The following is a 13,419-nucleotide window of genomic DNA, read 5'->3' as shown; positions in this document are numbered from 1 at the left end:
TATATCCCTTGTGTGTCTCTGTTTGTTCATTTGTCTCTTGTTCCTTCTCTGTTTCTCTCAGTTTATGTTACATAATGATACATGCATTAACTCATGTCAACAAATAGAACCTTACTGAATAGTGTTAGTGTATAATTTATGTGGGAGAACCTCAGAATTTGGGTCATATCTTATCTATACCAAAAATAATATACACACACACACACACACACACACACACACACACACACTATATATATATATATATATATATATATATATATATATATATATATATATATATATATATACACACGCACAGTTGATGTCAGAAGTTTACATACGCCAAATACATTTAAACTCAACTTTTCACAATTCCTGACATTTGATCGTAGAAAACATTGCCTGTCTTAGGTCAGTTTGGATCACTACTTGCTTTTACGAATGTGAAATGTCATGTCGCGTAGTGCCATGTGAGGCATTTGCAGGACATTGGAAGGATTAGGTCATCTGCTGCATGTATGAAACAGCCGGCTAACTGAACATTCGTTTGACTGCCCGAGGAAACTTTCTTTTATTTTTTATTTATTTATTTTTATTTTTTTTCAGTTTTCTGAATGAATCTACATGTTCTTTGTGTGTATTCTGCCTATTGGCTGGAGTTTGTTTTATAGATTAATTTCTGTTATGTAATTCTGTCTCATAAAATTTGTATAGAAACACCGAACTTGAGCAATCTGATGGCAAAGTCATCACGGGGACTCTCGTAGGCATACATGGACTTTGGCCATACCGGTTGGCGCTGTGGTGCGCGTGGTTAATGTGCATGTTTTTCTTTTTTTTCTTTTTTTTTTCTGGGGAAAGTTCGGGGTTTGACTGTTGCACTAATGTTGGAATTTGGTCTTTATAATCTTGTTTTTGACACAGAATCTATTTTTTCTGTCAAAATGTCAAATGATAATATGAGTGGACTGTCTCTCTCCATGTGGAATGTGAATGGGTTGGGGCACTCTATAAAAAGAAGGAAGGTTATTTCATTTCTTAAATGAAGGAAATATGATATAGTGTTTCTTCAAGAAATGCATCTTTCCCCGCATGAAGCTGAAAAATTTGGGAAGATATGGGTAGACATTTTTTCTTTAGTGCTGGCTCAAGTAAGAGCAGGGGAGTCATTACATTGATAAGTAAACATCTATAATTCAAATATCTCAAACAGATTAAAGATAAATTAGGAAGAGTAATTATTGTTTTAGAAGAAATTCAGGGGAAAATTTTGATTTTGGCTAATAGTTACGCACCTAACGCTGATGATCAGGGCTTTTTTATAGATCTTGAAGGGATTTTGCAAGCCACTGGCACCACTCAGGATATAATATTGGGAGGAGACTTTAATCTTTAAATGGACTCAGTTCTTGATCATAGTGAAGCAAAAGTGTGTAAGCCAACCTAGAGTAATATTGACACTTCACTGGATGTGTAAAAATCTTGGTCTTACAGATATTTGGAGACTTTTAAACCCATCTGGTAGAGACTGTAAATTTTTTTCATCAGTCCATAAGATTTATTCTAGAATAGATTTGTTTTTATATCTAAGTCCCTCATTTAATCTGTTGTTGATTGCTCAATTGTTGATTGCTCAATCTCAGTCTCAGATCATGCCCTGGTGAGTTTAGAGGTGTTGCCACATATGGAGAAAAAGAAATCATATAGTTGGGACTTTAATGTATCCCTTTTGCAAAATCCTGATTTCCAACAAATGTTAAAGGCTGAAATCAATGTTTATATGGAGACCAACTGGTCCTCAGTATCCTCTATGGGTGTGGCTTGGGAGGCACTTAAGGCAGTTCTTAGGGGTCGGATCATACAGTGTGCCTCATTCATAAAAAAGTCCAAAGCACGAGAACTCATAGAGTTGGAAGGGAATTGCTGAGACAGAGCTGAAGTGCTGAATGTCATCTGATGGCCTCAGAGAATTAACCCGATTGAAATATAAATATAATACTATTTTGTCGTGGAAGGTGGAGTTTTGGTTATTCAGGGCAAGACAATCATATTTTGAGTCAGGGACAAGGCAGGGAAGCTTTTGGCTATTAAGAGAGTGTAAGAGTTACCGTCCAATTTCCCTGATCCAGCTAGATGTAAAAATATTGTCAAAAATTCTGGCTAACCGATTAAGTAAAGTTATGAAATCTCTTATACATATAGATCAGGTGGGGTTTATTCAGGGTCATAGCTCTTCTGATAATATTAGGCCTTTCATCAATATCATGTGGTCAGTGGCGAATGACCAGACTCTGGTCGCTGCCATCTCACTTGATGCCAAAAAGGTATTTGATAGGTGTTTGAAGATTTTGGAAATATACTGGTTCAGGATAACTTTTATTAGATGGAAAGTTAAGTTACTTTTTAGACACACGGTAGCGGCGGTACAAACTAATGGATTAATTTCAGATTATTTTACTCTGGATAGGGACACCCGGCAGGGTTGCCCTCTTTCCCCATTATTGTTCTGTCTTGCCCTGGAAACATTAGCAGCCGCAATAAGAAAGGAGGATGATTTTCCAGGGGTGGTGGTGGGAGGTATGGCGCATAAGCTTTTGCTTTACGCAGATGATATTTTGTTATTTGTCTCCAACCTTACTAGACCTATGCCTTATCTCCACAGAATTATTAATTCCTCTAAGTTCTCAGGATGCAGAGTCAGTTGATCTAAATCTGAAGCTTTGGCTCTGACAGCATACTGCCCAGTAACGGCTTTCCAGCCGGGTGCCTTCCAGTGGCCTAAACAGGGCATTAAGGATTTGGCCATTTTATTCCCAGCAAATTTGTCTGATTTAGTTAGAGTTAATTTTGACCCCTTAATAAAAAGTTTTTCGAGCAATGTGGGCAGGTGGGCTTCATTACACTTATCTATGATTGGGAAGGTTAATGTTATTAAAATGAATTTTATTCCAAAATTTAACTACTTGTTACAATCTCTCCCTGTAGATGTCCCCCGCTCTTATTTCAAGCAATTTGATAGTATAGCGATGTCCTTCATTTGGAATGGTAAACGTCCCAGATTACATTTTAATAAATTACATAGGCAGACTGACAAAGGTGGGCTAGGCCTACCCAAGATTTTGTTGTATTATTATGCATTCGGTCTCAGACATTTGGCTCATTGGTTGCTTCCACCTGAGAGAGCCCCTCCCTGGTTTTGTATTGAACAGGAAGTTTTTGCCCCTATTTTGCCATTACAAAGCCTTTCTATTAAACTAACCGGAGTCGTTAAGTCACACCCCGTTATCTCGCATTTGCACGCGGTATGGACAAAAGTGTTCAGAATGTTTAATTCGGACATTTATTTAAATGTTGCCTCAAGCATATGGCTGAACCCTAAATTATGTATTGAAAGGTCCCCTTTCTGCTGGTCACCTATATGAGAGTGTTTAGATCTTTTGAAAATTTGGTTCAACACTTTGAGATTCCCAGATCTCAGTTCTATAGGTATTTACAGCTGCACTACCTGCTCTAATATTTTTGGGAGTAGCTCACACCCCCCTAAAGCGGCAGATACTCTGGGAGAATTGATTACTGCTTTTGGAAAAGTGATTACAGCTTTTGGAAAAGGTCAAGAGGTATCAGTGTATTACTCCCTGTTAATTCAGAGTCTGGGGGATGGAGCTTGAACTTCTATCAAAAGATTATGGGAGAAAGATTTAAACTTGGTATTGGAGGAGGAAGTGTGGGCTAGGATTCTAAAAAATGTAAAGTCTGCATCTAGAGATGCAAGGGTTGGCCTTATGCAATTCTATTGGACCCCCTCTAGATTGTATAGATTTGGTCTTAAAGACACACCCACCTGCTGGCGATGCCAATCAGAAGATGGAGACACAATCCATGTTTTTTAGGGGTGTGCTAAGACTCAAGAATTTTGGTTGAAAGTTCAGAGTTGCATTTGTGATGTTTTGAGCACTCAAATTTTACTTTGTCCCAGACTCTGTATTTTGGGTGATGGGGCGGTCATAAATATGGGGGATAATCACATTCAAAATTGGGTTCTGACCAGTCTCTTGATTGGCAAGCAAATAATCTTAAGAGGATGGAAGTCAGATGGAGCGCCCTCTTTTTTGGAGTGGTGTGTGAAAACGGGGAGGGTTGCTGCTTTCGAGGAAGTGGTAAGTAGAAGGCTGGGGTTTTGGGATTTATTTGTTAAGAAATGGGGCAATTATTTAGCACTTTTGGGGGACTCTTGGGGAGGGGATGTGGGGAGTGTAGTTTAGTTTAATTATGTATGTTTATTATATTTTCTTTTTTGTTTTCTGTTTTTTTTTTTTTTTTTTTTGGTTGTGTGTGTTATGTGGGACCACAGGGGTGTTCGTTGGGGGTCAGGGTGGGGTTGGTGAATGGGGAGGGATATTAGTTGGGTTTGAATGTGACATGTTGATTCATTGTATATGTGTTGGGTTTTTCTTTGTGGTGTATATATGAACAAAAAAAAAAAAAGAATGTGAAATGTCAGAACAATAGTAGAGAGAATTATTTATTTCAGCTTGTATTTCTTTCATCACATTCCTAGTGGGTCAGAAGTTTACATACACTTTTTTAGTATTTGTTAGTATCGCCTTTAAATTGTTTAACTTGGGTTAAATGTTTTGGGTAGCCTTCCACAAGCTTCTCACAATAAGTTGCTGGAATTTTGTCCATTCATCCAGACAGAACTGTTGTAACTGAGTCAGGTTTGTAGGCCTCCTTGCTCGCACACGCTTTTTCAGTTCTGCCCACACATTTTCTATCGGACTGAGGTCAGGGCTTTGTGATGGCCACTCCAATACCTTGACTTTGTTGTACTTTGCCACAACTTTGGAGGTATGCTTGGTGTCATTGTCCATTTGGAAGACCCATTTGCGACCAAGATTTAACTTCCTGGCTGATGTCTTGAGATGTTACTTCAATATATCCACATAATTTCCCTTCCTCATGATGCCATCTATTTTGAGAAGTGCACCAGTCCCTTCTGCAGCAAAGCACCCCCACAACATGATGCTGCCTCCCCCATGCTTCACAGTTGGGATGGTGTTCTTCGGCTTGCAAGCCTCACCCATTTTCCTCCAAATATTACTATTGTCATTATGGCCAAACAGTTCAATTTTTGTTTCATTAGACCAGAGGACATTTCTCCAAAACGCAAGATCTTTGTCGCTATGTTCACTTGCAAACTGTAGTCTGGCTTTTGTATGGTGGTTTTGGAGCAGTGGCTTCTTCCTTGCTTAGCAGCCTTTCAGGTTATGTTGATATAGGACTCGTTTTTCTGTGGATATAGATACTTGTCTACCTGTTTCCTTATGCATCTTCACAAGGTCCTTTGCTGTTGTTCTGGGATTGATTTGCACTTTTCACACCAAACTACGTTCATCTCTAGGAGATAGAATGCATCTCCTTCCTGAGCGGTATGATGGCTGCGTGGTCCCATGGTGTTTATACTTGCATACTATCTTTTGTGCAGATGAACGTGGTACCTTCAGGCTTTTGTAAAATTGCTCCCAAGGATGAACCAGACTTGTGGAGATCCACAATTTTTTTTTTTCTGAGGTCTTGGCTGATTTCTTTTGATTTTCACATGATGTCAAGCAAAGAGGCACTGAGTTTGAAGGTAAGCCTTAAAATACATCCACAGGTACACCTTCAATTCAGTACACCTCATATCAGAAGCTAATTGGCTAATTGTCTAAAGGCTTTACATCATTTTCTGGAATTTTCCAAGCTGCTTAAAGGCACAGTTAACTTAGTGTATGTAAAGTTAACTTCTGACCCATTGGAATTGTGATATAGTCAATTAAAAGTGAAACAATCTGTCTGTAAACAATTTTTGGAAAAATTACTCATGTCATGCACAAAGCTGATGTCCTAAATGACTTGCCAAAACTATAGTTTGCTAATATGAAATCTGTGGAGTGGTTAAAAAAATGAGTTTTAATGACTTCAGCCTAAGAGTATCTAAACTTCTGACTTCAACTGTATATATATATATATATATATATATATATATATATATATATATATATATATATAATATAAACTGAATTAACAGTTTGTGCAAAAGCACGTTTCCCCCATAAATTCCTTTACTGTAATAATAAAAAATACTGTAATATAATGAAATCAGCTCAAGGGCAAAACAACAAATACTACCTGTATAATATATATACTTCTACCATACTGTGATTCTTTAAATTTAAATAAAATACAATAATATTTTCACATTACAGTAATGAGAATTGTGAAGAAGTGCTTTATTGTCATGAAAATAATGTCACAATCCAAAAAACAACTCATAAATGTTCTAAAATGGGCTTCAAAATATAATTAATAAATAACTTATTTCTGGGAAGCTAAAATCAAATATTATGAAGAAAAATAACTGCAGATATGTTTAAAAATGTAGGTAAACTATAAATAGCTATATAATAACAAATTTTAGCCAGACTCTTTCTTTCTGTGCCCTTTTCCTCCTTAGGGTAACATTCTCACATGTGGTGCCACATGGCATGACCAAGCCTCTAAACATTCTTGAACACCCAAAACCCACATAAACACCTTTATACAGTGTATCCATTAAAACAGTCTAATGCTGCCAGTAGGGATATATTATTGTTATGAATTCTCTCCCTACTTTTGATTCTTGCAAAACATTCTGTTTATGAGTGAAAAGGCTGTGGAGGTTATTTTAGCTGCAGAAGTCAGATTTCATAACAATAATTTATTGCTATCTCTTGCAGAAAGTTGTGAAAACATGTCACCTACAGTACAGTATATGCTGCCGTTAAATGTGGTTGAGTTGTGAAGTGCCAGGTTTAATCGAGTCCGAGTACAACTTAATATTATAAAGTGTGACTAGAAATATAAGTCAAAATTGCTCGATTTTTCACAACGCCTGTTCATTGCAAAACAGTCTTGCTTTGTACCACGCATCCCCAAAATCTGACTTATTGATCAGCCACAGAAGGATACAAAACCTGCAATTTTCTTCAGCCATAATCTGCCTTTCCAGACTGTTATGAAAGATCCCAAATCCACTTGCAGTCCCTGCACAAGCTCTGAGCTTTGTAATTGCGTTTCCATCACTTGACAAGGGCTGATGGGAGTGAAGTCACACCCCTGATTATTTTTTTAGCCCTTTTAGCGGCTTCCAGCTGCCCCCTTGAGAGAGCTGCACAGGATGGGCGTAAAGCTCACCACTGGGCACTAACACACAAAGGGCTTTTCAGGGGAATGAGCAGTGTGCTTTAGCTACTGGCGAGATCACAGCACACGGCTCGCTCCCTGTTGTGATAGACAGGGTCATTCGACCTAGGGAAAATCAGTAAAGGGATTCGCTTTACACAAGTTCTAGATGATTTAGAATGGGGGCATTGATGTAAAATAGGTGTACTGTAATGTAAAAAAAAATGTCCTGTTTAACTGTAGAATACACTCGTGCATACAGTACATGCATTACACACACAAACCATTTTTTCCCCCACATCCTGAGATCCCTCTAGTAATAAATTAACTATTGGCAGTTATAGAGCCATTCAATCTAAAGTGAACCACACAACTTCAACTGCAGTTTAAGAACAACAACATGGCAGACATTAGAGACTCTTTTATTTTACACGCTTTACATATGTAGGATGATTTAGCCTATTATTAAAGTGTCCATTGTGTCCTTTTGTGCTCTTTTCACTTGGTTAATAAAATTAAAAAAATAGAAAGTTATGTCTGGATTTGAACCCAGTTTCCCTCACTTTCTAAATGAAAATGTTACCGCTAGACTAATAATTTGGGAATACACATTAATGTGTTTATCACAAATATGAAAATACAAATTACCTAACGTTGTGCAGCAAAAATTGAATATCATGATTGGTCATGCGAGGGACACATGCGGGGCAGAATAAAGAATTGCTTTTTTAGATTCATTGCTTGTCTTGCACTTGGGGGCAATGCCCCACCCCCCACCAATAGAACCGTCCCTGATTCAGACTTCAAACATCTGAAATGGGAAATAACAGGGACAGAGCCCTAAGCCTGTTGGTTAATTGTATATTATAAAAATGTTGAATTTTTTGCTTTTTGGTACCCATACTCACACAGCTTTAGTGTTTTATTTATAACTTTAAAAAAAAAAAAAGAGTCATAAGCAAACCGTAAGTCCTATCAAATCAAAGAAAATCAAATATTCATGTGTCCTACAGCAGGAAGATTAAACTGTCAGTGTGCAGGCTTCACATTATAGGAAATCAGTTTTATGTCTTAGTTCCAGTTATTGGAAATGAAAATAATTTCTGTGATGGCATGAAACGATGGCATGGTATGAATTTGTAAATAAATGGTCGGCAGTTTTGATCACGCTGACAATGACAGACAAAAAGGAAGCACTGCTGCAGATTTCATTAATTAGATTCCGAACATATATATGCTTGCAACTATATGCAGCTCCTTTAGATCTTTCTTATTAATCAGTTGCTGGGCAGGCGAGATTGTTGGCCGTTGTCTTCAGAGACAATTGATTTGTGTGTCTACCGTGCTTGACCATCCCTCTTTTGCATCCTGTCTGTTCAAATAAATGAACCAATTTCACGGTCTGACCATTCATGGAAGCCTTTTAAATAGCTGAAGGAATATCACTTGTTCATAGTTTGGATCTGATTTAGTTGAGTTAAATGGAGTGATAATTTCCAGAGGTTTTCAAACTCCTGAGGGGAGGTTTTACTTCTGTTTTTTTCCCCTTGGTACTGTAGACAAAAAGTGGTAGACTTAAGTCCAATAAAGTCAAAAACAAAATGTAATTGTAATATACAGATTTAGTTATTTTACTACCAATTAAATGTTCCATTAAATTGGTTTCACTCAGTTTATGAACAATTACAGGAGCACTCTAATTTCTTTCCTATTAAAAGGTTACATGCAGAAATTACTTGAATTTAAAATAATAATAAAAAAAAAAAAATTACATTTAAAAATGTACACCCACTAAGACTCTAGTCATATCTGTACCCTAATAAAAGCAGTTTTATTTTACATGGAACTGGGCTACCACTGTGGGGTAGGGTGGAACAGAGAGACTGACAGCTGGAGATGTAGAACCCAAATGCAGGAGTTTAATAAAAGGTAAACTAACTGACCAATACTACAAAACAAAGTAGAGCAAAAATACCAAACATAAATAAAAGTAACTGAGGACACTAAGCACTTAACTTGAAAAAGATGATAGATGAAGATGATCGAAGACAGCAATGTACACTGAAAGGTGTAGCATAAACAAGACTTGACAAGGAACAAAGGGGGTATATATACACAGAACACTAATGATAAGGAATATAAAAAGGTGTTTGTGGTTAGAAGTCCGGGTAGGTGGTTCTGGGAAATGTAGTGATGACCAGACAAATATTACATGCTTTATCCCAGTAACCCCCCTATGGACTTTACAGGAATGAAAACAAGGCTGTGAGGGATAGACTTACAGCCCCTTCAATGGATTGTACTGTTGCTTTATGTGGTGTTGATCGTCTAGCTGATGAAACACTGAAAAACATCTATCCAAAATAAAAGAATAAATAAAAAAAACAGTAGAATTCGGCAGAAAACTCAAACTATGAAATTAGATGTGATTTAGGCTTTTATTAAGCTTTAGGAAAATGCTGTTTTAGTGTGGATGAGAGATGTAAATGTCTCTTTGCTTTTTCAAATGAAAATATATTAGTATGGGACAGGGATGCAAACTCATCAGTGGTGAAAAAGGTGACAAATATGCGAATCCCCTAGGGGGGTCCGGGGGCATGCCGCCCTATGAAGCGATTGTTTTAAATATCAGCTTTAAAATGTGGATTTACAGTCAATTTAGCATGAGGATATAGGGAAAAACTCACCCTAGAATTAATATAATCTTACTGCTACAAAAGTAATGTAAGGGGGACATCAGTTCAGGGCACTAAAAAAAAACAAAAACAGTCAAGAGAGTGCAGAGCTGGGTCCAAAATTTTATTAAAGTGCATTGCATCCACTATACAATAAAGTTCATCAAACAAAACAAAAACACAATATGCACAACAACTGACAAATCAAATGGAACCATTTAACTACATCATAAGTAACGTAGGTCCATTTTAGCTAAATGTCTGCACCGTTGTCTCATGAATTTGTTTCATGTTCCAAAACAATATGTCATGGTTATGACAGTATTAGCCTGGCTAATAATATCTTAGCATAAAGAAAATGGAACCATCAGGGGCTAACGTTAACGTTAAGTTGGCACTTTGGAAGCACGAGTTGAGTTCAAAAGGTTTCATGTTGATACAATGAGCGCTTTTGAGTACTAAATAAACACAGAAATTGCCCGTTTGCCAGGTTAGTGAAATCAACTCTTTTAAAGATGTTCAGCGTTTGGTTTGAGGCACGTAGCAAAAGAAAAGCAGATATCCATGAGCAGAGCTGCATATTCTTTTTTGTTTACTTAGTTATGTCTGTGAAATACTCTTTGATGAGGTTTTTAGTGCTGTACACACTCTCTACAAATTTTACGCAATTTTCCCGTGTGTTTTCTGTGCAATTGCTTGCAGAGACTCGCACGCCATTATATAAATTATTTATTTTCCCATGTCGATCTGTTATTATGGTATGAGACATGTCCGATAACTCCGCCCCTAAACACCACACAATGACTAACCCGGCTGTGATTGGTCGCTTTACATGTCAGTTAGATGGCTTTTCCTGCCGAAGTGGGCAATTCTTTGCCTGTGTAAGCTTCGAAAAGCCACAAGACTACATTCCCCGAGACTCTGTCCTCGCAGACCCAGACCCAGACCCATACCCAGAACAGTGATAATAGTTGCTCCTGAATTTCGCTCGTCATTTGTATAAAGTTACACTATTCTCAACTTTGTCATGTGGCTCGTCATGCCCACATCTTGTCGCCAACGGACTCTGTAGCTCATTATTGCAGACTCTTACTAGAGGAAATGAATTTATTATGGCTGACTGTGAATAGCATATTTCTACAATAGTATCAGTAACCAAAAACTGTTGCTTTTGCATGATGCAGCATCCATGCTGCTAGATGCCATTGTAATGGCTCGTTCATCAAATCGTAATTACTTTAATGAGTTTCTGACTTGTAAAAACTCTCCGCAGGACTCTCAAATAAAAGCTGTCATGTTAAAAAATACAGCATGTAAAAATACCTAAAATGGAAGTAGCTTCAGGTAGCTGGGAACCTCTGCCAATATTGTGGTGTCATCAACAACAAAGCTGCACATGGATCCATTTTGGCTTTGTCATAGAAGTAAATCAATTCCAAGTGGATGTTGTGAACAGCTCAGAGTAAAATCTCCCAGATGTTATCTCATAATTTAAGTAATTCTGACATGATGGACATTAGTCCTAGACAGCTGCCATATCACTAAACATAACACAAACAAAAAATTACTGAGTGCACCTTTAACCCCGACACCAGTCTGTTCTTCAAACTGCCACCTTTAATATCTGCTTCTGCCTGTGATCTTTACTTTCTTTCATGTAATCTTTTTTGCTCTTTCCATCTCCAGGATCATTGCTTCTATCACGGGAGGGTCAGGGGTCATGCAGACTCTTGGGTTGCTCTGAGCACATGTTTGGGAATGAGGTATGTCATCTATCTCTTACATAATTGGATTTTCTAGGGTCAGCACAGAACACAATCACTTCAATTCACTAGGTCATGTGCCTCAGGAATGCTGAAATGCCACTCTACTCAATGTGATCAGTGTGCACACTACTTGATTGTATGAGCATCCTATAAGCATTATTATTAAATGCTGGTTTTGTTGTTACACATTACAATAAGGGAAACATTAGTTAATGCATAAGCTATCATGAACAACAATTTTTTACAGCATTTACTAATCTTAATATAAGGGTTGTGATTACTGGATTCTATCTATCTATCTATCTATCTATCTATCTATCTATCTATCTATCTGTCTATCTATCATTTATTGTGTGTCTGTGTGTACATGTTTATACTACATTATAGTAAAACCTGAGATCACCTACCCTGTGGGGCCCAGCCAGCAGTCCCCACGAGAGAAATGGCTTATTAAACATACTAAATGAAAATGTAAAAATGAAAAAAGGTTTCTTTGAGGGTTAGGTTTAGGGTTAGGGGATATAAATTATTGTTAGATCGGTATAAAATCCATAAAATGCATGAAAGTCTATGGAGAGTCCATAGAGAGAGAGAGAGAGAGTGTGTGTGTGTGTGTGTGTGTGTGTGTGTGTGTGTGTGTGTGTGTGTGTGTGTGTGTTTTTGGATAAGGCTGTTAGTGAGCAAGTATGTGTGTAAATGTGTTTGCATGGCAGAATGTTTTTGTGTACACCTACAAAACACACTAACCAGCCTGGAAGTCTTCATGACACACACAAACACATAAAGCACACACCTGAGTTAGCTAATAACTGAGACAACAATTCATCCTGAAGGGTGCTTTAGTCTTCAGTTATTGTATATATAACATTTTAACATGTTCATATCACTCTGCTATCTGAGTAGATGTAGACTAGATCTAGCTTGCATATTGTGTGTTGGTCATCTTTATTTTTGTATATGCTGGAAATTGTTTGTGCTGTATTTGTGGAGAGAGCAAATGTTTTGGCCAGGATATTGGGATGTTATTGAATATAAGCACTAATGAATAATACAGGAACCCTACCAGAAAGTAATAGTTTGTTGTGCACAGGCCTCATTCAAGCTGCTTCCTCTCAATGTGTAAACATGATACACAAACAGCCTTAAAGCAGTGTCTGCCCATTGCCTGCTCAGGTTGAATTTAAGCCGATTGCCTAGAGATATAGGAATCAAACCTCTGTATCTTTGAAAGGTTGTCATACTTTACTAACAAATTCATTAATCCAAGGCTTGACTCAGACAAATTGTTTTAAATGTTTTCACAAGCCAGATGCAAAGGTTTTGTCATGGTGCTCAATTTATATTCTTAGCATATGCATCAGAATCAGACTATATGTGGTGTCTTAGTTGCCTTTGATTTGGTATATAAGTATCTGCAAAAAGTATTGTACTAAATAAAGCTTTACTATGTGTAATAATTTATAGTAAATATAGTTAAGAGTTAAACTTTGAGGGTCATGGATAACACTCTAGGAATTTCTTAATATAAAAAAATAGATTTGATTATTAGTCCATGTTAATTTAAATTAAGTGAGAATTGTCATGAAAGTTTGATTGATATACTTTCATATATATTCATGCTTGAACATACAAGAACTAATGATCTATTTGGAATCATCTAATATTTGTTAATGACTTATTATGAAAGTCATTATGAAGATAGATTTTGACAACAGTTTGAATAATGTGTTGGTTTGAGCATGTGTTGGCTACGCTTAGTTAAATGTGACCCAAGGAAAAATGAAGCTGCCATT

At 37.1% G+C, this 13,419-nt stretch overlaps 1 protein-coding gene across 3 annotated transcripts in view; it reads left to right on the top strand.

Annotated features, from left to right (window-relative positions):
* adam19a (ADAM metallopeptidase domain 19a) overlaps positions 1–13,419 on the top strand; it is a 165,287-nt gene that overhangs the window by 84,418 nt on the left and 67,450 nt on the right. For all 3 annotated transcript variants that reach the window (XM_051698207.1, XM_051698215.1, XM_051698225.1), the window contains one exon: positions 11,547–11,623. In XM_051698207.1, the coding sequence (XP_051554167.1) occupies positions 11,547–11,623 (77 nt within the window). The remainder of the gene's footprint in view (positions 1–11,546; positions 11,624–13,419) is intronic.

This window comes from Myxocyprinus asiaticus, chromosome 1, assembly GCF_019703515.2.
Source record: "Myxocyprinus asiaticus isolate MX2 ecotype Aquarium Trade chromosome 1, UBuf_Myxa_2, whole genome shotgun sequence".
NCBI classification, from domain to species: Eukaryota; Metazoa; Chordata; class Actinopteri; order Cypriniformes; family Catostomidae; genus Myxocyprinus; species Myxocyprinus asiaticus.
Note: the sequence above shows the minus strand (reverse complement) of the source record. Positions and strands in the feature narration are given on the sequence as shown.